Source organism: Suricata suricatta, chromosome 9 (genome assembly GCF_006229205.1).
Source record: "Suricata suricatta isolate VVHF042 chromosome 9, meerkat_22Aug2017_6uvM2_HiC, whole genome shotgun sequence".
Classification (NCBI taxonomy): Eukaryota; Metazoa; Chordata; class Mammalia; order Carnivora; family Herpestidae; genus Suricata; species Suricata suricatta.
Window position 1 is genome coordinate 57,545,523 of NC_043708.1, and position 26,148 is coordinate 57,571,670.

Here is a 26,148-nt window from a genome sequence, read left to right on the forward strand (position 1 = left end):
CTTAGAGTTGTATGCTTTGCTCATGATGAGAAAAATATTTACTTAATTTTTAAAAACATACAGTTAATTATTCTATAGTGAACTATTAAATTTCCTTTTTTGAAAAGTGTTCTTTTATTTGAAAATATGTAAAGAAACAATTGACATTTATTTAATATGCTAGAACACACACTTTTTCCAGGAAATGATCTTTTCTTTGAATAATTTATATCCTAATTTAACTAATTCAGGTAATTTATTTGACTTTATATGTGTTGGGGGGTGGTTAATAAATATTTTAAAATGTAGTTTTGAGAGGGGCACCTGGGTGGCTCAGTTGGTTAAGTGTCCGACTGCAGCTCAGGTCATGATGTTATGGTTCATGAGTACAGGCCCGCATTGGGTTCTGTACTGACAGCTCAGAGCCTGGAGCCTGCTTTGGATTCTGTGTCTCCCTCTCTCTCTGCCATCTTCCACTTGCATTCTGTGTCTCTCTCTCAAAAATAAATATTAAAAAATATATTTTTGAGAAAATAAATGTCCTTTAAATTATATAGTGTTAAAACTGATGAGTAAATAAAGTGTGAAAAACTATGTAATGAAATTCTAAAGCATCATTTTCCCTTTTGTAATTTAAAATTTCATAGGAGACCACGTAGTCAAAGGTAGTAATGTGTGTTCTGAGTTCTGTTTTTGAAGTAAAAGCATAAAATTATTATTAAACATTTTTGCTTATTGTTATTTTATTTTGCCTTTTAAAATGGATTACTTTGATAAATTGTGAGTGCATATGAATGAGCAAGGTGGAGGATAAGCAAAGATCAGCATAGCATGTTGACAACTCAATACCTGAGGTGGTTAACTATTTAGTTGAACAAAGCTGGACAACATGTTGTTTTGGACTATATTTCTTTTCTTTCTCAGTTATAAACTATTTAATTTCCACCACTAATGGGCCCCTAAATACTTAGAGGAAGCAGAAAGTACATTATCCCACACAAATTAATGTGGGATAATGAGAAATCTGTAAGATTTATCTGTTCTCTTCACCAGCTCTTGAAACTGTGTTCTAAGATCACCTTATTTAGTAGCTATTACTTAAAAAAAAGGACAAAAAATATTGGAATAATAATTAAACTTAAGTTAATCGTACCTATGTTGAAGTAAAGACCAAAATATCTATAATGTGTTATTTGTGGAGATGTTCCAGCAAATTAAAGCTGAGAAAACTCTATTATTTCCTTTTAAAAGTAAAATGTTAAAAAATAAATAAAGTGAAATGTTAAAAATTCTAAATATTACCTTAGTTATTCAATGTTACTAAATTTTAATCTACTTTTTAATATGTATTTAGTCTCTAAACCACACAATACACCATCATAAAACTTAACAAATTATGTTTTTTCTCATATGGTGGAAATAAGTAAAATACCATGTATTGTTACATGTTATGAATATTAAAGATTGTACTTAAATAAAATTATAAATCATTGCAAATTAGCTTCTTTTTCTTATAACCAAAAGGGATGCTCACAGTTCCACCTAGAGAATATGTATTACTACCAAAGGGATTCAAGAGTCAAGAAAGGCTAGGAAACTCTGCTGTAACACTACTGAGGTTTTTCATCATTTTAAAGCCAGAAAAGTTTCAATTAATGATGGAGGAAGCAAGTCACTGATTTTCATACTGGCAAGTGAAACGCAGCAAGCTAGAATAACTGGTTAGTTTTATTAAGGCATCTTATTAAGATGGCTTATTAAGCTACTCACTATTGTTTTCATAGGGCTTTAGACTGATACTAAACTTTAAAATGTGGGATTCTTTCCTTCCTAACTTTCATAAAAGTCATATATAATTAGCACTGAATGAAATTTTCTAATGTCAACATTTCAAATTTTGATTAACAGGGAATACAAATCAACCTTATTCAAGTTTAATTCAAAAGACTGGCAACATCCTTTGGGAGACTGGTAGAGATAATATTCAATGCACCTTCAAACTTCAGACTAAGCCAGAGGCCTACAAAGTAAAAGTAATATTCAACTTATTAAGCTAACATTTTCTCTATCTGCTTTATGTTTGATTCATAAAAACCATACATTCTCAAATTGAAATGAAGATTTAGGGTCTAGAATGTAATCCAGACCACCCTACTGTTGATAGATATGATGACTGATCTACATAGATGATCGAAATGAAGACAAAGTGAACAGCTCACAGAAGTGGTAGGGGTCGTGACCCTGATGGAAGACACAGAAATTCAGACAATGGTAGACACTCTGGACAGTACACAATTAAAAATCTGGTGAAATTCTGAAGGGTGGAAGAACCACAGTTGTTCAGCTCTATTACAGAACTACCATTTCTGAACATGAAACACCAGTCAGTAGGAATCACACAAGCTATGGTAACTTAGTAAGTGTTCATTATTATTATTTTTTTGAATAAGGATAAACAAGGAGTGTTTTCTTTTTTTCCTCTAGCAGTGTCTTTTTCATCTTTTATACAGTATTCAGGGCTAGAACTAGGGTGAGATGAATGAGGCACTCAATTTAGGTGAAAAATCTGAGTATAAAAAAACCCTCAGTCATCATGGTAAATAATATTTCAATAAATCTTTTAAAATTCAAAGTTAACATAAAAATTTCATTATAAACAAAATACCAAAATTTAAATAAAGAAATGATTAGTACCTACTCTAATAATTAGGATAGAGTTCCTAAGGCAAAACATCTTTATTTAAAAAATTTTTTTAAATGTTTTTTATTTTATTTTTGAGAGACAGAGAGAGAAAGCATGAGCAGGGGAGGGTCAGAGAGAGAGGGAGACACAGAATCCGAAATAGGCTCCAGGCTTAGCTAGCTGTCAGCATAGAGAGTCCGACACCAGGCTTGAATCCACAAGCTGTTTCTAAAGTGAATTTAAATAATAAATAATAAATCCCTAAATATTGTTTGAAGAAGGTATCTGACATCCTAAACCCCCATTTAAGCTCTCTCTGATTTTTTAGCTCTAAACTCCTTGGCATATGCTAAATAAGTTTCCACAAACTAGACTGCCTGAAGGTAGGGCTAAAGTAGCTTCTTTTAACTCATTGTATGGCTGATGGATGGCCTTTGCTTGAATTAATCAGTGGGTTTTAAGATGATGACCTTCTATCTTTTTACCTACATTTATGGACTGTCATTCTTTTGTAAAAATGAACTTCTTTAGGAGCTGCCTGGATGGCTCAGTCTGTTAAGCAACCGACTTCAGCTCAGGTCATGATGTTCCTGTGTTTGAGCCCCACATCGGGCTCTGTGCTGACCGCTCAGAGCCTGAAGCCTGCTTCTGATTCTGTGTCTCCCTCTCACTGCCCCTCCCTGACGCACGCTCTGTCTGTCTCTTTCTCTCAAAAATAGATAAACATTAAAAAATTTATTTTAAATTTTCTTTTCATCTTCCATCTTTTTGTGTGTATCTCTAGACTTTAAAATGTGAAAAATATTCTATAATCAAATACAGTTCTTTTTTTCCTGATCATAAATTGTGCCAAATTTGGCCAGTGGAAACCTTTCCAAACTCTCTCTTGTGTCCTTTCTATAGGAAGCTGTTAGTTTTTGAGTACTTGTTTTGTGGCCAGAAAGATACTCTAGACTCCCTGGTACTTTCGCTATCTCCTTCCCATCTACCTCCAAAGGTTAACAATTTTCATTAGTTTCTGGTTTATCCTTCCTATTCCTTTTATTCCTATTTTCACACAAAATGTAGAATATTGTAAGTACTTAATTGTTTTTCAGTTGGTTATATGCCTTGAAATCACTCAATACAGACATCTTCCTTTCTCTCTCTACAGTTGCATTGTATTCCACTATGTGAATATGTCATGGTTTATTCAACTACTTTCCTATTTGGATTGCTTCTGTTTGATGTTAAAAACAATCCCTATGTTGTTTCTTATTCATAGAGATATATATTTAGGATGGATTCCTAGAAGCAACTTTCCTTAGTCAAAGAGTAAGCGTATATATGATTTTGTTAGGTATTATCAAATTCTCCTCCACAGAGGTTTTACCATTTTGCATTCTTGCCAGTAATGTATGAGAATGCATAGAATCCTTCTTTCGGTTTCCAAGATCTGTGTGAAGAATCTCTTTTTCCAAAACTTTCTGTCTCTGAGGCTAAAATTTATTATTTTTCTCACTATTCCTAGTTCCAAAATGGTGATTATAACTTTTTATTTGAAATGTATAATATGAGTAGAAGATATTTTTCAGTCAATGGCTTAAATTTGTAGAGTGCATTACACCTTTCAAAATACTTTTATGCACATGTATCTTATCTGATCCTCAGCCACGTTTAGACGTACATCAGTTCTACCTTCCAGATGGATATGCTGAAAAGGAACACAATTTAATGACTTCTACATACAGTTAATGACATACCAGGGTCCTGTTAGTTCACTGATACTTCTACAAGATACTAAGTTGTCTCCCCTCTAACTTTCAATTCTAGTGTTTTGACTTATACATTAGTGTCACTTACTAGATAAAAGTATTAGGCATAGATACTAATTATATTTATTTCACAAGCAATAAACATATGAAAGCTATTAATGAGTTATTTAAATTCATATGGTAAGCTTATTTTGGATAATAAAGCTTAATTTGCTTAGGTTTAGCTCAAGAATTTTCCAAACTATAAAGGGCTAACCAAGTCTAATAATGTGATTTATTTTGAAAAATATACCATCTTTTAACTCCAAGTAGGATTCACTTATGAAAGCATAAGTAACAAGTTAGAATATAGTGAGTTACCTTTTGATACATAAGCAATTATTAGGAATTTGTAAAATCTTAGATAATCAAATACCAAGTACCAAACATATAATTTAGACAATATAAAAGTTCAAAGGCTTTCTTTGTACTAAACAATGTCTCTTTGCAGTCTCTGAAAAGGTTGGGAAAAAAGTTCTATTTCAAGTTTAAAATATTTTGGCCTAAAATTTTAATTAGGTGGATTCATCTTGAGGATAATAATATATGTTTATCCTATCAAGTGAGCTTCAAGAAAATATTAAAGAATGACATTATAAATTGAAAATCCTCAAACAGAAGCAATGAAATCAATAAGTGTAAATATAAACCCTGAGTTTGGTCTCTTTTTCATAATGTAAACTCTTTTCCATGAACGCAGTCTGTATGTTAAAGATGTCATTTATTTTTGAAGTTGAAAAATAACAAAAAGACTTTAGACCCACATATAAAAGGTACTCTTTTTATCCTTTTCTGAGACATTGACCTGTATCCTCATTTAAAAATGAACACCACATCTTTACGTTATTAAATCTTTGTTTTGATCTATTAGTATTCACCAAAGTGCCATTTTATAAAACCTCATCCTGAATAGACAAGGCTGGAGGTGACCATCTGCAGCTTTAGAGTCTGCGTTTGAATTGATGAAAAGAGCTTTGTGTTTTCATTGCCAAGTTTGATTCTTCCAGTCATTAGGCATTCCCCTCAGATCGCATCAATGAAGCCGTGCTCTCTTACACCCATGTGTTAAATTCTCTTCTCCTCATGGTTTCCTTTGCCAGCTCTACTCAAGAATGACTATTGGGTCTTAGCCACATTCTTCTCACAGCTGTGTTAAAAAAGAGCATCAGAAAGTCTTCCTAAAACCCATATGTGTATCTGGTCAGTTCTCTGTCTTAGGGTCACCTCACATTGTGGTGTGATTATACAGAGATTCATTCTTGTTCTTGAACTGTGCTACTCCACCACTCTGGGAAAGATTAGACCCTCCAGTCAGTAGTGGAGAACTTCTTGGAAGACTGATGTGAAACATACATTGCTCAGAAGGCAAATTAATTTAAGGAAAAAGGCGTTTCAAGATTTTAAATATTTAAATGTATTTTTACCATTGTGTAGCTTGTCAAATGGCAAATGATAACATGAAGAGAAACAATTAATACATGTTTTCATATGCTTTTAGGATGCTGTTGTGTGCAGCAAAAGAAAACGTCAAATGATGATGATGTTCCAAGGACTATTAGTTTGAACGGTATAAATGCCCAAACAATTAAGAAATTTAAAATTCTTAAGTTTAGTAAGTTCCAAAATATTGTTCACTATGTAATTTTTGGAACCTTATTTTTCACTTTTAGTCAGTCTTTCTACAGAAACACCTGACAAAATAATCTATAGTAGTAATAACTATTATTTTCTTTATAATAAGGTTAAGAAAAACAGAAAAAACTGTTTGTTGAGCTGCCCAAGAATATATAACGATATAACGAAGAAAGAAGGTCACTTCAGCTACTACTACATACTGTATTGTTCTAAAACAATTTTTTCTTTTTAAGTATAAATGATCAAGAATGAAGCTTAAGTATGGATAATGTTTGTGATTTTAGCACTAGTTAAAGCTACACTGAAATAAGCAAAAGATTCTTTTATTCTATATTTTTTGAGGGCCAAATGTGCACATGTGCAAATCCCTGACTCAGTGGGGAGAAATAACTAAACATGGAATGTTAGAATCCAAGTGAAATCGGCCTTTCCACTTGTTCTTGGGTTCAATTTAGGTCTTTTCTAATTATATTTTGGGAATAAAACCTATACCTACAAAGGAAGTATACATCAGACCTTGATTTATATAAAAATGTAAACTTTTCTATACTAACAGATATATACATATTAAATTTTTTGTGTTTAAGAAAAAAAGAAGAATAGGGAAAGGAAAGGACAGAGTTCTGAATGAGCTGTCAAGTATAATGAGGTTGAGCAACATCCAAACAGGAATGATGAAAACTTCTTAAAATCTAATTTTTACAGCAGCTTCCCTTTTCCTTTTTTACTACAAAAGTATTCTCAAGTACACCTGTGGTTATTGTTATCAAGTAAGAAAGTTACAATCACTTTACATATCTTATTTTTATCAATTCTAAAACTATTCTCAGGTAAGATGGGTGGATGAGTCCTGCTGTCTTCACAGAAGTATCTGAGGCTGGGTAGCCGGTCAAGGGCTAAACACTAAGAAGCCTTTAACTGAACAGAACGAAGGAAAAAGATACTTGTCAGATCATATGGCCATTCTAAGGAAATTACATTTCATATAAACATGTAAAAATCACATCTGAATGTTTCTGAGGCATAAGAACTCCTGTTTTGTTTATTTTAGTCTGACAAGTTCTAGTTATGATCATCATTAAGTGGATCCTATAATTTCCTTAAAATAACAGTAACTTTACTTCTGGCTTTTAATTACTATAGCACTGGATTAATGAAAAACAACAAAAATTCCTGCCTTTTAATTAGTCTTAAACTGAAACAGCATAGATCTCTCTCATATTTTGCTCCTTTGTTCTTTTTCCTTCAATTTTTTCCACTGTAATAATCTGAAACATGTTTTATCTTAGTAGCCCAACTCTAGATCACCTATTTGAAGACAGGTTCTGAAATGAAGAAGCAGATGAAATGTAAGCAGTCATGTTGCAATTTTACTTCCTAGTCCCTACTCTCAAGCTCTTTATGATTCATTCCATAAAGTTAACTCTACAATGGAATTTATCAAGGCAAGTGCAGATTCTTAGGTTTAGAGAATTTCTTTTCTTTAGCCTATACCCTTTACTTTCTACTTCATTAGAATTTTTCAAGTTCTGGGTTAGGCTTCAATTTTAATAATCCTACATTAATCCTTCCCTAGTAGAGAGGAATGCCATAGACAATTAACACTAAGTTTCTTTTGCAGGTCAAAGTAAGATATTCCCTAAAGATAAAGGTGTAAGCTCAACTCTAATTTTTATAAAAAATATAATTACATATGTATTGAACCTAACAGGTATCTCTCTGTGTGTATAAAGTAGCTCTAAAGAAATCTACTTTATGTATATGTACTCAATGGATGAGAAAGGTGATCCACTATACAAACATATGATAAAATTAAAATTTTTATAAAATACATACTTATTTGATAGTGTATAAGATTTGTCTTTATAAGTTAAATATATATTTACTTTAAAAATGTGTTATCATTTATTGAAATCCAGAATATTAAATTCTTAAAAAGCATATAAATAACAATATCTAATTGGATCTAGATTCAGAAGAGCTGAGTGGAAAGTTTATTTGCACATAGATTACCACAAATAAATTGACTTATTATTTGCTGAAGTATATATATTTCACAGAGCTCTAAAATCTCAAGCACAAAATGCATTTTGAAGAGCAATTTCCAGAAGTTTTAAGTCCTCCCATTTAATGCTAATAATCAAAATCAACTTTCAACTTTATATTAAATAATGATTTAAACCTTATGCTGAGTTGAAAATTTATAAACTTATTCTTTGACTCAATCAACAAGTATTTACAGTGTTTAGACATGTGTACTATTGCCTTAAAACTTGTAGTCCACCAAGAATTTATTAAAAAAAAAAAAAAGAAAAAACCACAGGTATAGTTGGCAAGAAGCAGAGTAATTCTAATGAAAAGAGAATACAATTGTATTAAATTATGTAAAGATATATTACCACAATTAGTTTTCATTGTGATTAAAATCAAATTCTGGAACCAGCAACACAACTAAAAAGTTTAGTGATGTCTTTTGATGGAAATCATAGGCTTCTTAAAAAAATAAGAATACAGGCTCCCCCTCCACCTCCCCTATAAGCTAAGAAACTGTAGAAATGCTCTGTTCCCCTTCCCAGCACTCAGAGTCATCTACCCTGTTTTATAATTCAACCTGCAAACAGATTAAGCAGCTGAGTTTGTGGAAAGTCTGTTTGCTCTACGCTAAAAACCCTTGTGTGACACTATGGCGACTCCCCTGACACCTCGGAGAGAACTACAGACAGTCCTGACTCATCAGCAGGGAAACCGGGCTGAGAATTCACAATTTCTTTGTAACCTCAACTTCTTCATAGAACTCAGTATTTAACCAAGAGGCAGGAAAGACTTTTCGTTAGCTTACATGTTCTTCTTTTCTTTCCCCCTGTCAATACCACTCAAAAAGCTCAGGATGCCCTATATTTAAAAGGAAATGTTTGATGCTGATCTTTGATACTTTACTTATGCAATTAGAAATTAGAACACATGTAAATATTAAGTATCTGGTTTTTTTTAAGTATGGAAAGGAATAACATTTTAAATAGTGACATGTTTTTTCTTGAAAACACATTTAAACGTTTATAATTTTTGTCCTACATCTTTTCGTCTGATTTCTTATATAGTTAGTCTATGAGGGATTTCAATCACATCAGTGTAAATCTGGCCTATTGTAAAGATGATATGTGATAAAAGTTACTTAACTGTAAAATCTAGAAGCTTCTGAGATTTTCTTATAAACCTTATAAGCCTGGTTGTAAATACTTTTAAGTAATTGTGTGTAGCTTAGGTATGTTAAGTAGGGTCAAATATATTTTTAAAATCCTTTGTAAAACTTTTATCCTAGGCCACAAGAACCGTATCTGTAGACAGAAAGACAGATGGGAAATAAAATATAGCATAAAGAACAATAGAGTCTTAAATCTCTCATGATGATACAGATGGGAAATAAAATATAGCATAAGGAACAGTAAAGTCTTAAATCTCTCATGATGATAAAAAGATCACTTAATGGGTTGGTGTGTCAGTTTTCTCTTTAATAAATGAGGATTACGGGTGGTCCTTGGCAGAATCATTAAGAGAAGTTTTTCTTACAAAGCTCCTGAGCTGGTACCCTGCTCTTTAGTTCCCTCCTACTTCCACGCAGCTCACCAAAACTAAGTGCATCCAGGATTAGCCGAAGAGCAACCTCAACACTAAATGATAATGCGCTCTTCTTCCACAATCATACACATTTTTAAAAGAGAAGTACCTGAAGAGACTATTGCTTAATCTAAGGGAAGGGAATGAATATTTTAGGCTTTATGATGCATGGATCCAGAATTTTTTTTAAAGATTTTATTTCTGAGCAATCCCTACAACCAATGTGGAGCTCAAACTCATGACCCAAGATCAAGAGCTGCATGGTTTCTGAGTAAGCCAGACAGGCGCCCTCCAAGAAGCTCTTTTGGACAACGAGGTCTGACACCCACATACTTTCCCCTGTTAGTGTTTCTTCCTACAAATATTGGCTAGTTTCTGGATGGTAATTCTGTACCATGTCCCTTTTCAGGAACACTTCTATTAGGTCAAAAAATTTAAGAAATTCATTTGACTATAAAATAAAATAAAATAAAATACAAATTTAAAATTCTACAATTATTAGAAATAGTATATAGCCTCTCTCCACTATTATTGAAGATTTCAGGTCTTTTAAATGTAATTAAACTTGATGGAAGTTGGTGGTTAGGACATGGGCTAAAAGCTGATCACTAGCAAGTCAGACATCCCGACCTTGAGAAGAGCGATTAAGAGAGGCAGTGCCAGTGAGGCAGGCAGGCAGGACTCGCTCACACTTTTCCCGGAAGCTCCTCTACTAGCCCTGGGTACTGGGTCGGTTTAAAACTTTTTTTAATCTAGGACTTAAAGTAGATGAGAGCGCATTTGAAATTTTACTGTGTATTCCTCATCGGAATTGCTTTTACTTTATTCTGTCATCTCGTCAAACTATTAAATTGTTTTAGTTCATTTATTCGGAAGTGTTTACGAAGTACCAACTTTACATCAGGCATATGAGTGAATATTTGGAGGAGACGTGGATACAAAGATAAAGAGAATGGCATCCGTGTCTCGGGAATGCTCAATGGTGGGTAATTTTTCAGGGAGTGGGGTAGATAGGAAATAGATAAACAAAGCCATTATAACACCTAGATGATTAAGACCTCTAACAAAGGTGGGGACTAAGTACTATCAAAACAATAAGGGCATCTGGGTGGTTCAGAGAAACATCAAACTCTGGATTTTGGCTTAGGTCAAGATCTTACGGTTCGGGAATTTGAGCTGCATGCACATCAGGCTCTGGGCTGTCAGTGGGAAGTTGCTTTGGATTCTCTGTCTCCCTCTCTCTCTGTCCCCCCCCCCCCATAAAAAAATAAAATAAACTTAAAAAAATAAACATCACAGAGGTAACTTAAATTAACATCTGATGAAGGAGTAACAAAAATGTACTAGAAGGGAGGAATATGCTTTAAGAAGAAATATGTGCAAAGATACTATGGTTGGGGTTGTGGGAGGTAATGATAATAGGAAGAGGCCAGTAACAGGCTTCATCTGCCAGGCTAAGTTATTTATGCAATAGTGTGTAGGGGATGAAAGGCCCATAAAAATTTTAAATAGGAAAGTAATATAACCTTATTTAGTTTTAAAAAAATTAACTCTGGTGGCAGTGAGCTAGAGGCAGGTAAACTAGTTTTGTGATTATTTCAATAGTCTAGATGAGGGATGATGAGAGCCTGAAATAATGCAATTAACATCTCAGTATGGAATAGAGGGAATCAGGTGAGTTTTAGGTAGGAAACAAAATAGAGATTGACAGCAAAGTGCATGTGAAAAGTAACCAAGAGTGAGGGAATAAGGACAGTGCTGAAATTGCTGAAGACCATTAGTGAGGCAGGAAATAAAGGAGAATGGAGAGGGCTTTATCTTCAAGGGAGGAATTTTTTTAAACAACAATACTATGGCAACACATAGAAGAGAGTGATTTAACTTTCTAGAAAGCTAAAGACTTTGTAGAGAAGAGATACTTGAACTAGTCAGGTTACTTTGATGAGTTCAGTAATACAGTGACTGTCACTGAACTAGGTATTTTACATGGTATCCAGTTTATTACTCTTATAAAATCTGCCTATGAAGGCAGTATTACCATCTGAATTTTTCAAGTGAGGAACTGTTGCTTCCATAGATTAAGTAATTTGTCCCAAGTCTCACAGGTAATAAGTAGGAAAGCAGGGATTGAAAAATAGGTCTGTCTGATTTGACTACAAAGGCTGCCTCTATCCTCTAGGCTGTACTGAATCTTCTAGGATGAGTAAGTTTTTCATGGGGCGAAAGGGTGAAAGGCACCAAGCAGAGGAACCCACATATATAAAGGCATTCAGTCTTGAAAAGACACAGCCCTTCTCAAGAATGAGATCTTGCAGTGAAACGGCAAGAGGAGGAGGAACTACGCACCATGCATTATTCTAAAGGCATTACATGTTTATCTCATATAATTCTTACAACATCATGAGGTGGGAGTATTATTATCCATATATTATGATCTACATCAGCAGAGTGTTCTAAAATAAAATGCCCAGGGGCAGAAGCAGATTTCAGTTCAGGTCATGATCTCATGGTTTGTGGGTTCGAGTCCTGCATCAGGCTCTGTGCTGACAGCTCAGAACCTGGAACCTGCTTCAGATTCTGTGTCTCCCTCGCTCTCTCTCTCTCTCTCTCTCTCTCTCTCTGCCCCTCCCCCACTCATGCTCTGTTTCTGTCTCAATAATAAAAACATAAGAAACAAAAACTTAAGAAAAAAGGTCCAAGTTCACATACCTACACATTTTGAATCCAGATCATGTGCTTTTAAACCACTATGTTATATTACCAAAGATACAGGAGCATCTTATTGTTTAGGATGATCATATATTAGATTTAAAAAATATGTAATTAGAAATGGCCATTGAATTTATTAGTTAGGAAATTACTGGGAATCTTAAAAAGAACAATTTCAGCATAAAAGTTAGCCATAGTGTATTGAGTAACACAGGAGTGAATGGAAATTGAAAAATTCAATAGTGAATATAGATCAGTTATTCAGGAAATTTGGTTGTGAAAGGTAAAGGGGAATGTGGACCTTTTTAGTTTAAGTTGTAATTACTGCCTAGAATACTGACATATTTACAAAGGACTTTCAACAGTAACTGCTAGTAACAGCAATCTCAGATTATATGGAGAATATTAATACCATCTAACAAAGTCTTATCAATTGGCTTCCTGGAAGGTTATTCTCTTAAATGCAATTAAATAGGTTGATGCCCACATTAACTGTAAAGGAGGTACACTGCCCAATTGAGGACAATTAAAAATAAAATACAGTGGATTGAATATGAACAGGAAAGCCTCATAATATTTTATTTAAGTCTTACTGCTGGAAATCAGAATAAAAGATTTAACATTTACATCAAATTTTAACATTTAAATGACATAATTGTTTCAGTTAAACTCTGCCTATTGGTATCATTCCATTAAGACCTTTTCATCTGTCTGGAGTTAAATGTGAAGAATAGGACAATATAGTAATTTTTCAAAAGGTTAAACCTGTTCAACTTAAAGCATTATCTGAGATATTATTTCTACTTCTTCATATGCAAAGTCTGTTTTAAAATTATTTTTTTACAAAATAATAATAATAGCTGATGAGACCTAAAAAATAAGAGGTTGATGACATTTCCAAAGATTTTATAGAAATCTAATTGCTGTCTGGGAAACAGCGTTCAAGGGAATTTTAATCATGAATATAAATTAAAGAATTACATGTAAAGAAAACTTTGAAATTTGTAATTATTTGTAGACTTTAAGAAAAGAGAGCTAAATCAGCTTCCTGTCAAGTTACTGATTTGTAATTTTTATTGAAATTAGATCTATTTATGTATCTTAGTGTCTTTTGAATGTTAATGTACATTGTGACCAACTGGATACATTCTGACTGAACTGAAACCTAATCCTTAAACCTACAAAAAATATAATACTTACCCTAAATCACGAACTTTAAGATAACCTGATTGTAAAGATTTAATATGCATAAATAACTCCTAATCTGTTTTAAAATGGGTTTTATCTACAGATTTGCCTAACCTTGGGTTACTATTCAAAACATAATTTCAGGGATGTTGGGGAAATTTTTGAAATGACTTATTTTCACATAAGAAGTGGCAAGAAGTAAGAAGTACTTCATACTGTGAGACTGAAAAAAATAACTAAGGAAAAAAAGTATGTCTTAGAAATTAAAGACAATTGAGTGTTGTAATGACATAATGCTGTTAACAGTAGGGCTCTGTTTAATAACAATGGGCTCTGTAAAAATGATATTTTCTATTACATTAAAGCTGCCTTAGGAAAATTTGCTACAATGTTCAAGTCTCATAAATTAAAAGTGATATCTTTGTATGATATGTTAACATTTTGCTAGCTATCATAAGGCTGACTTATTTTGTAGTTTTATTTAAATTTTGATAAAAATGCAAAGATGATCAGAAATAAACAAATGTAATTAATCACTGAAAAGCTGTATTGAATACTTCAAAAGGACAACACATGAAAAGTAATTCCACTGTAACTATTCTATGTGCCTAGAGGTCTCAGATTACAAAGTCACAGATGATCTCAACTCAAGCAGGATTATCACGAAGCTAAATAAGTAAAGTTGGTTACTTGACTACTTCTTCCCCTTGCCAATAACTTTACCTACTACCTATGAGAGGATTTTTAAATGTATGGCCTTCATGAATTGGTGAAGATCAGTTATTAACTACAAGTGGTTTGCCCTAAATAGTAACCATGATTTCCAAGTAAATGACCCCAAATATGGATATTAGGATAGGCAATCTAAAAAGTAAAAAAGTTCATTTGTCTCAATCTCCTTTGTCTGAAACCACCAACAGTATGAATAATAATTATTTTAGTTGTCAAAAGAAAGTGTTTCAGTTTTGTTTTGTTCCATGCTTTTTAAATAATGTAAGATCATTTTACTTACTTCTGAACTTTGTCACTGGCCGCTTGGGAGGCCTCCATGGCACGCTGAAGCTCTGATTCCATGTTTGCTCGATCCGTCAGAGCTTGCTGCAGTTGGACAGTCAGTTCCTCATTCTGCTGTTGAGTGATGGAAACAATGTTCTCTCTAGTTTTTAAAGCTTCTTCATAAGTACCAAGGGTATGGTTAAACTGATCCTTCAGATTTTCTTCTTGGGATAAAGATTTGTGTAAACTGAGAAAAATATAAAAATACATAACTTAAACGTAAACATGCAGTCTTATTGACCAATAATCTTCTTAACAAAAATCTCTAGTTAGAAATGCCCACTTCTAAAAATCATTTGAGACATACTTAAATGGGTAAATAAAAATAATTTTTATATCACAATATTAGCCTCGATAATTACTCTATTTCTCTGCTTCTAGTCTGAAAGCTACTCAGACAAATGATTATTGATGTTACCAAAGCATACAAGAAGATGCTGCAAGATGTTAATTTAATTACATCAGTGTAAATATTGCATTTGGTTTTATTTAAAAGGAATAGGAGAGAACTGGAAAATAAAGCACCTCTAGGTAAATAAAAGAATATAATAAGCTGACTGCAAAGAAGTCAGAAGTAAGAGAATGGGCATCAGTTTAGTAGATCCAGGGTTTCCTCCACTGAACACTTAACGAGAATGAATGAGGTTTGTACAAATACCAATCAGCCCACACACAGATAGAAATGAAGTTAAAATCACTAGTCTGACTGAACAAAAATAATATGTATTCAGATATATTTTCTTTTTGTTAGAGAATCTCATGCCAAATATATCCACTCATTAAGTCATACAGAGAAATAGCATATAAATTAAGACTAAATGAATGCAGAAGAAAATGCAGACAAATAGAACCCTAAAATGCTAAAGGTCAAATCTTTGATATGTCATTACACCTACCACCTGAGGTTATTTTGAAATGGCACCAAGCACCTCACTCAATTAAATAAAGACATTTTGAAAATATAAATATTTAATAAGGGAAATTTAAAATCCACACTGGAGATGTTCTTTTTTTTTTTTTATTAAATAAAGTCATTTCAGAATATGCATACAAAAGAAATGTCGATGAGAAACTTGAAGCTTCAAAAAGCTAGTCAGGGAACTTTAGCACTGGACGAATATCTAGTTTGATACTTTATTTAAAACTATTCAAACTAAAGAGATTATAGATTTCTTCTTTTTGTTTAAGTAACCTATAAATCTCTTCAGTGTGCTCACTCTGTAGAAGGTGTCACACAGAAATAAGGATATGCCACAGGGACAATTAACATACAAAAATAAATTATTTCAAGATTCAAATTAGTTCCTAAGAAGAAAGACTGTTATTATACTATGGTCAACTGATTACTACATAAAAACACTACACGGTGTTTAGTGCCATATTTATAGAGTGCAAAGAAGAATCTTCATGGGTCTCACCTTGTTATTTATCTCACCCTTATTTCAATTCTTCTCAGTTCTTTCTACCAATTCATATGCCTAAAGGCTCCTGTCTCTTGCCTATTTTCCTATTCTTTCTATGTTCTTTCACACTTTCTGATTCTTCTTATTCTATGTTCCAGTTTCCTTCAATCCACCCTCTTTGTCTACTTGAAAGATCCAAGAAAGACAGAAATCCAAACAAAACCAAAACCTTTAAAAAGACAAGTCTATTTATGTTCTCCACATTTAAAAGATTATTACTTACATTTTAATTAATTATATTTTAAATTACATAAAGTGCATAAATCTAAAGTATTCAGCTTGACAAAATGTAAAGAACAAAATATATAACAAAACTCAGAAGATTCCTGTATTCCCTCCTTGTTAATTCCCCCTTGCACAGTAATCACTTAGTATTGCCTGTTTCTGAACTTTTTGTCTGGCTTTTTTTTACTTAGTAAGGCTTATGAGATTTGTCCTATTGTTGCATGCAGTTCATTGTTTTTTATTGCTATGAAGTATTGTTGTATAAATAGAAAACAATATAATTAATCATTTTTACTATTGCATTGCTATTAATATTCTTTTTTTATTTTTAATTAAAGCTTTTTCTTAATTTTTTTATTTATTTAGAGATGGAGAGAGAGAGAGAGAGAGAGAGAGAGAGACTCCTAAGCAGGCTCCACACTGGCAGCATTGAGCCCAATGCAGGGCTGGAACTCACAAATCACTGTTACACTATGACCTGAGCCAAAACCAAGAGTCTGATGATCAATCAACTGAAGCCACCCAGGCACCCAAAGTTTTTAAAATTAATTTTTTTTTAATTTGAGAGAGAGTATGAGCAGAGGAGAGGGGGAAGAGAGAGAATCTCAAGAAGGCTCTACATTCAGCACAGAACCCAACGTGGGGCTCAATCCCACAACTCTGGGATCATAACCTGAGCTAAAACCAAGAGTCGGATGCTCACCTGACTGAGCCACCCAAGGCACTGTGCTATTAATATTCTTGTATATTGCCTTTTGAAGGACCTAAGCACCCATATCTCCCAAAACCCACTTTATTGAGATATAATTGACATAAATACTCATTTCTGAAGTAGAATTTCTCCATAGGGTGTATGTATGCTCAGATTTAGTACATGCTGCATAGAGTTTCCCAAAATGGTCCCATCAATTTATACGCCCGCCAGCAATGTATGGGAGTTCCAGTTGCTCTATATTCTCCATTAGAACAGGACTGCTGGTCTTTTTCACTATAACCATTCTAGTAGGGGTAGAGTACAATTTCATTCTCTTCATATTGTCTTTGGATGAATGTAAGTTCTTAATTTCAATAAAGCCCAATTAATCATTGTTTCTTCAATGGTAGTACACTTTTGCCCTTTTTAAAAAAATCATAGCTTAACCATCCCTTTATATTTTACCTTACATATATGGTCTCATTTAAAATTCACAGTAGGTAGCTTCATTTGGGAATTCTGCATTTGTCTATGATGTCCATGACACTACTCACTATACTCTAGCTGATTAAATATTAAGAATCAATGATTCAGGGGGACCTGGCTGAATCAGTTAAGTGTCTGGCTCTTCACTTCAGCTCAGGTCATGATCTCACTGTTCTTGAGATTGAGCCCCATGCTGGGCTCTGTGCTGAAAGTGTGGCTCCTGCTTGGGATTCCCTTTCTCCCCTTCTCTCTGCCCTCCCCTGCTTGCACTCAAGATAAATAAATAAACAAACATAAAATATCAGTAATTTTACAAAATTTCATCTTTATTACAATCATGGTATCCTGACTTAATTCTCTAGTCATTTATCACTTCCTAGTCTTCTACCATTTAAATTTTTAAAAAATTTACATCTCATTTTTCTATTGTGAGTGGGATCCTTTACTCTCAAGCTCAGAAAACTACTTATCATTCAAAATGCCTTGGAAACCTTTAAATTCCCATCAAGACTTTCTCAAACAGAAGCAATAGCTGGAGTGATCTTTAAAAACAATAAATCAGATAATATCGCTTAAAATCCTGCAGTGGCATCTCATTGTTTTTAGAGATTTATTCTGAGTGCAAACAACAAACTGTCTATTTTATAAACTTCACAACAACCTATGAGAGAACTACTATCAATATTAGATTTTTATAGAGAAAGAAATTGAAACAGAGGGGAGTAATTTAATTAATCTCACACATCAAAGAGAACCAAGATCTGAACTCACAGTCTTTCTCCCTGACCTGAAACACTCCTCCCTAAAGGCCATGGAGCCACAAAGCACTGTATCATCTGTTCTCTCTTCCTCCTCATCTTTTAGCCAAACATTCCGTTTTTCAAGTACATCAAACTTTTTTCTGTTTGAAGAATACTTTTGTAATGCTTTTCTCCTCCCCCTGACAAACTTCTACTTATTAATTTGGTCTCGGCACGGCTAAACCTTTTATGACTCTTCGATCTAAATTTTGGTGTTCCTTCTTTGTTATTGTTTCAGTAAGCCTACTCTCTTTCTTCTTAGAACTTTGAATAATTTGTAATTTTTTTTTTTAGTTTCATCTTGTGATTGACTTCCAGGTTCCAACATATTAATACTCTATTTATAAAGGGCAATTTTTAAAAATGGGAACACATTTTAAGAACATCAATAAATCAAGATGCTTATATTCCTAAGAAAATTTTCTTATAGGAATAAAGATGAAATAGAGGGGAAAGACTCCCAGCATGTATAAATCCATACCATTGAGGCATATTTTTGTTTTAGTGCTGGTTTTTCCCTCACAGTGCTCTTCCCTAGGGCCACATTGTTTAGCTTTCTTCATAGAGTCAAATCACATTTAACCTTTTTTTAAAGTTACTGATTTTCAGATACATTCTCAGCATGGCAGCAGCAGTACAATTTATTGGTCATAAATGATGTTGTATTGGAAAATATTTTAAGCTATAGTAAGAATAAATGATAAAACAATGGCAGAAGAGCCATTAAATGACGCTCAGAAATTCCAAGGCATGTGGCCCACACAATATTGATTGATAAAGAATGGGGAACTGTTTCTGTTTACCATGAGGTTAATGTGGTAATATCATACACCAAGTTTCAATTCACTCTTCCAGTTTTCAAATTATGTAATTCTTTAATTTTTATAATTTGTATAGAAAGTTAGATTTCAAAAATATTTTTACTTAGTACTCTTTCATATTATAATTCTAATCCATATCAAATGAGACCATACACGGTCTCCTGTGCTGCTCACTGCACTGAGTCAGTACCAGCGAGTAGCATGTAACAGATTTCCTTTCTGGAGTGGTTTCTTAGTTTCAATGTCTCCCAATCTATTTCCTGAAGTCTACGGTTCTATTTTCCTAGTCCCTGACTGTACTCACTCAGCTTAAAATATCTTGGAATTATCAAATTTATGACCCACTTTTACATTCTGCTTGCAGATGTTTATGTTCTCTTCAGCTTATCTGCTTACCTGCTGGTTGAACTCTCTTTCTCTCAATTGTAATGTTACACATGGATTCAGCTTATTTTTGCAACCAGTACTTTTCCATTTATACCAAGTGTTGATGCTACTTTTCTGGGCTTCCTTTCTCATCTCCATGATCAGGTATTACTTACATCCTTGCATGAATCACTTTATTCATCATCCTACAGTATGCATTTACTCTTCTGCTCAGACTTAATTTGTTTAGCTTAATTGCTCAGTCAATTGAGTGTTCTATATATGTTACTTTAACTGGATAAATATTTTCGAATTAAAAATTTAGGGTGAGGGGCGCCCAGGTGGCTCAGTCGGATAAGCATCCAACTTCAGCTCGGGTCATCTCACGGTTTGTGAGTTCAGGCCCTACATCAGGCTCTGTGCTGATAGCTCGGAGCCTGAAGCCTGTTTCAGATTCTGTGTCTCCCTCTCTCTCTGCCCCTCCCTGCTCATGCTCTTTCTCTACCTCAAAAATAAATAAAACTTTAAAAATATTTAAAAACAGATTAGAGGTGAGATACTACAGTATAAACCAACAGTTCTTAAAGAGGAGTCTCTCAGGGGACATTTTGCAACATATAGAGGCATTTTTGGTTGTCATAACTTGAGAAGGGGTGTACTACTGGCATTTCATTGGTAGAGGCCAGAGATGCTGCTAAACATCCCCCACTGCAGAGGACAGACCCAAAACAAAGAATTATCCAGTCTAATAATGTGTCAAAAATGCCAAACTTGATGTTCATGCAAAGATGCCAGGTTTGGACTTTGAAGAAGTAGATTCAAATTTCAGTCCTGTCATTCACTCCACTCTGTATGACCTTACGAAAATAGTTTACGCCTTTGAGTATTAATTCCATCAACTCAAGAACAATGAGAAAATCTCATGGAGTTCACACGAGAACAAAATGAGGCGACTGAACTATGTGCAAATATCTAGCACAATAGCCGGCAAAGAATGTGTATTCTTCCATGTATACTTTGTAAAATAATTTATTTCTAATGAACTTTATATAAAATCTTGTAATACCCAGACATTTTATAAATACTTTGAAAAACAACTGCTTGTTTCTACAGGTTTTTCATGAATTGGGAGAAGTAAACTAGTTTTCCTAACCTTTATCACTTACTGATAACATTCTTAAATCATTGCGGGGGAAAAAAAAAGGCAGGTTTGGCATGTTTTACTGAATTAAAATAAATAAAGAGAAAAAAGTATGAAAGGTAGAAGTATGTGCTACCTTGTCTTAAGTCTACATTTTCGGAAAGGACTGTGACTGTGTTTACTTCCTGGCTTACTGTATCAATTAATTTGATCTGAATTTTTGACCTCCGTGATTTGTCTTCTCTCTGAAGAATTTTTGTTAAACGTTTCCTGCAAGACAGGTGTTCTGGTGACAAATTCTCTCAGTTTATTTTTATCTGAGAAAGTCTTTATTTCCCCTTTACTTTTGAAGGAAACTTCATGGGACACAGAATTCTGGGTTGATGTCCTAAGTTTTAGTCTGACATTCAAGGTGCTCCAAAATCTGTTCTACTTTTCTTTTAGACTTCTCCCTACCCACTCTATCAAAATTTATTCTAGTCAAATGGAAATGTAAACTCTTCGTTGAAAATGCCTTCCAATTTTTCATTTTGGATTACTGGATTGCTGCTCATGCTCTTGCCTTTACTTGGATGCTGTTTCTGTCCCTCCACATGCCCTATCACTACACTTCAAGATCCAGACAAACTGCAACAACCCGCATAAAGTCACACTTCATACCCTCTTTGCCTAAGAAGACACTTCTTCCTCTAAGCTCCTATACCCTCTCCATATCCTTTATACTATATTCATCACTTTCTACTATCCTTTACTGTCATTGTATACCTGTTTTATCTTTCCTACTATATTATAATATCATTTAAAGAAGGAACCATGTTTTACTTTTTGTTTCCTTCTAGGGCCTAACACAGTGGCTACTCTTCAGGAGGCATACAAAAACTTATTTATTGAATTTTTTTGTTTAAGTGCTCTATTTGAGGTTAAATGCTCTATTTTGTTTAACTGCTCAGTCAATTAAGGGTCTGACTTCGGCTCAGGTCATGATGTCACAATTCGTGGGTTCGAGCCTTGTGTTGGGTTCTGTGCTGATAGCTCAGAGCCTGGAGCCTGCTTCAGATTCTGTGTTTCCCTCTCTCTCTGAACCTCCACACTTGCACTCTGTATGTTTATTTATCAAACATAAATAAACATTAAAATAAACAAATAAATAAATGCTCTATTTGAACAAGTGGCTTCCAGTGTTATCAAAGGATCACATCAATTTTACTTCCCTTCCTTTCCTCCTTATATTAATGTGCGGTCCCATATGTGCCATAGTTTACCTTTACCCACACTTCACTCCATCACCTTTTTGGGGGAATATTTTGAAAATAAAGCTTTTGTTTTAAGATCATTATAGATTCACATGCAGTTGCAAGAAATAGTACGGGAAAAGTGTCCTTCGCCCACTTTCCCACAATGGTAACATTTTATAAAATTACAGTATAAAAGCACCACCAAGATATTGACATTGCTATTGTCCAGATGAAAAGTTATATTACCACAAGGATCCCTCATGATTCCCCACCACTCCTTTCCCTCCTTAAACCCAACAACCACTAATCTGTTCCCCAATCCCATAATGTTGTTTCAAGAATGTTTTATAAATGAAAAGGTTGGGATTTGGAGGATTATCTTTTTTCATTCAGCATAATTCTCTGGAGATTCATCCAGGTTGCTGCATATATCAATAGTTTGTTCTTTTTTTATGAGAAGATGGTACATTGCTTCTTTGTGTGGGTAGAGTTGTTAACCTATTCCCTTATTTTTATATCTGTAAAGTCTATAGTGCTATCCTCTGTTCCATTCCTGATACTGGTCAAGTGCCTTCTTCCTGCTCTTATATGCTTCTTTTTGTTCTTACCTTTATAATTTTCTTCCTTGTGCCTGTTTTTTGTTGTTATTGCTCTCTTTCTGGATTCTTGAGGTAGGATCTCAGATTGTTGATTTGATATATTTCCAATTTTCTTTATGTATGCATTTTAGTGTGATAAATTTCCTCTCAGAACTGCTTTAGCTGTGTCACACAAATTTTGGTATGTTGTATTTTTATTTTCACTCACTTCCATATCTATCTATCTATCTATCTATCTATCTATCTATCTATCTATCTATTTTTTAAATAGTTTATTGTCAAGTTCATTTCCATACAACAAGTGCCCATCCTCCATGCCCAACAAGTGCCCTCCTCCATGCCCATCATCTATTTTCCCCTCTCCTCCACACCCATCAACTCTGTTTGTTCTCAGTATTTAAGAGTCTCTTATGGTTTGCCTCTCTCCCTCACCTTAACTATTTTTTCCCCTTCTCCTCTCCCATGGTCCTCTGTTAAGTTTCTCCTGTTCCACATATGAGTGAAAACATATGGTATCTGTCCTTCTCTGCCTGATTTATTTCATGTAGCATAATATTCTCGGGTTCCATGCATATTGCTACAAATGGCCAGATTTTATTGTTTCTCATTGCCATGTAGTATTCCATTGTATATAAAAACCGTATCTTCTCTATCCATTCATCAGTTGATGGACATTTGGGCTTTCCATGATTTGGCTATTGTTGAAAGTGCTGCTATCAACATTGGGGTACATGTGCCCCTATGCATCAACACTTCTGTATCCCTTGGGTAAATCCCTAGCAGTGCTATTGCTGGGTCCTAGGAGAGTTCTGTTGTTAATTTTTTGAGGAAACTCCACACTGTTTTCCAGAGTGGCTGCACCAGTTTACATTTTCACCAACAGTGTAAGAGGGTGCCCGTTTCTCCACACCCTCGCCAGCATCTATAGTCTCCTGATTTGTTCATTTTAGCCACTCTGACTGGTGTGAGGTGGTATCTCAGTGTGGTTTTGATTTGTATTTTCCTGATGATGACTGACGTTGAACATCATTTCATTTGTCTGTTGGCCATCTGGATCTCCTCTTTGGAGAAGTGTCTGTTCATGTCTTCTGCCCATTATTTCACTGGACTGTTTGTTTTTTGAGTGAGTTCCTTATAGATTTTGGACACTAGCCCTTTATCTGATATGTCATTTGCAACTATCTTTTCCCATTCCATCGGTTGCCAATTAGTTTTATTGATTGTTTCCTTTGCAGTGCAGAAGCTTTTTATCTTGAGGAAGTCCCAATAGTTCATTTTTGCTCTTGATTCCCTTGCCTTTGGAGATGTGTTGAATAAGAAATTGCTGCAGCTGAGGTCAAAGAGGTTGGTTTCTGCTTTCTCCTCTAGGGTTTTGATAGTTTCCTGTCCACATTCAGGTCCTTCATCCGTTTTGAGTTTATTTTTGTGTATGGTGTAAGAAAGTGGGCTAGTTTCATTCTTCTGCATGTTGCTGTCCAGTTCTCCCAGCACCATCAGTTAAAGAGGCTGTCTTTTTACATTGGATACTCTTTCATGCTTCATCAAAGGTTAATTGGCCATACATTTGTGGGTCCAGTTCTGGGTTCTCTATTCTATTCCACTGGTCTATGTGTCTATTTTTGTGCCAATACCATACTGTCTTGATGATGACTGCTTTGTAGGAGAGGCTAGAGTTTGGGATTGTGATGCCTCCCATTTTGGTTTTCTTCTTCAATATTACTTTGGCTATTTGGGATCTTTTTTGGTTCCAAATAAATTTTAGGATTGTTTGTTTTAGTTTTGAGAAGAATGCTGGTGCAATTTTGATTGCAATTGCATTGAATGTGTAGATTGCTTTGGACAGTACTGACATTTTAACAATGTTTATTCTTCTGATCCATGAGCATGAAATGTTTTTCCATATCTTTGTGTCTTCTTCAATATCCTTCGTGAGTCTTTTATAGTTCTCATCATGCAGATTTTTTAAATCTTTCGTTAGGTTTATTCCTAGGTATTTTATGGGTTTTGGTGCAATTGTGAATGGGATCAGTTTCTTGATTTCTCTTTCTGTTGCTTCATTATTGGCGTATAAAAATGCAACCAACTTCTGTATGTTGATTTTGTACCCTGTGACTTTGCTGAGTTCATGGATCAGTTCTAGCAGACTTCTGGTGGTGTCTGTTGGGTTTTCCATGTAGAGTATCATGTCTTCTGGAAAAAGGGAATGTTTGGCTTCATCTTTGCCAATTCTGATGCTTTTTATTTCCTTTTGTTGTCTGATTGCTAATGCTAGGACTTCCAGCAGTATGTTAAACAACAGTGGTGAGAGTGGACATCCCTATCATATCCTGATCTCAGGGGGAACGCTCTCAGTTTTTACACATTAAGGATGATATTAGCTGTGGGCTTTTCATAAAGGCTTTTATGATGTTTCAGTAAGTTCCTTCTATTCCAACTTTCTCGAGGGTTTTTATTAAGAAAGGGTGCTCTATTTTGTCAAATGATGTTTCTGTATCTATCAACAGGATCATGTGGTTTTTATCTTTTCTTTTGTTAATGTGATGTATCACATTGATGGCTTTGCAAATATTGAACCAGCCCTGTAACCCAGGAATGAATCCCACCTGATCATGGTGGATAATTCTTTTTATATGCTGTTGAATTGATTTGCTAATATCTTGTTGAGGATTTTTTCATACATATTCATCAGGGGTATACTGGCCTGCAGTTCTCTTTTTTTTGCTGGGTCTCTGTCTGGTTTGGGAATCCAAGTGATGCTGGGTTTGTAGAATGAGTTCGGAAGTTTTCCTTCTCTTTGTTTTTTGAAAAGCTTCAGAAGAAAGGGTATTAACTCTGATTTAAATGAATGTCTGGTAGAATCCCCCTGGGAGCCATCTGGCCTAGGGCTCTTAGTTGTTGGGAGGTTTTTGATAACTGATAAAATTTCTTCACTAGAATGGGTCTGTTCAGATTTTCTATCTCTCCCCATTTGAATTTTGGAAGCATGTGTGTGTTTAGGAATTTGTCCATTTCTTCTAGGTTGTCCAGTTTGTTGGTATATAATTGTTCACAGTATTCCCTGATAATTCCTTGTATTTCTGAGGGATTGGTTGTAATAAATCCATTTTCATTCATGATTTGTCTATTTGGGTGCTCTCTATTTTCTTTTTGAGAAGTCTAGCTAGAGGTTTATAAATTTTGTTTATTTTTTTCAAAAAACCAACTCTTGGTTTCATTGATCTGTTCAACATTTTTTTAAATTCTATATTGTTTATTTCTGCCCTGATCTTTATTATTTCTCTTCTTCTGCTGGGTTTGGGGTATTCTTGCTGCTCTGCTTCTAGCTCCTTTTGGTGCACTGTTAGATTTTGTAGTTGCACTTTTTCTACCTTCTTGAAAACTTCTGTATATTTTATAAAACTTTCCTTGAGGGGTGCCTGGGTGGCTCAGTGGGTTAAATGTCCAACTTTGGCTCAGGTTGTGATCCCACAGTTTGTGGGTTCGAGTCCTGTGGAGGGCTCTGTGCTGACAGCTTAGAGCCTGGAGCCTACTTCTGATTTTGTGTCTCCCTCTCTCTGACCCTCCCCTGCTCACTCTCTGTCTCTCTCTCAAAAATAAATAAATGTTAAAGAATTTTTTTCAACTTTGATTAAGAATTCTTCTTTGACTCATGGATTATTT

General features: G+C 34.3%; 1 protein-coding gene across 1 annotated transcript in view; it reads right to left on the bottom strand.

Moving 5' to 3' along the window:
* The window catches only part of MIPOL1 (mirror-image polydactyly 1), a 292,991-nt gene that overhangs the window by 24,910 nt on the left and 241,933 nt on the right, over positions 1-26,148 (bottom strand). Inside the window, exon 12 of the mRNA XM_029952677.1 lies at positions 14,615-14,845. Coding sequence (XP_029808537.1) covers positions 14,615-14,845 — 231 coding nt within the window. The remainder of the gene's footprint in view (positions 1-14,614; positions 14,846-26,148) is intronic.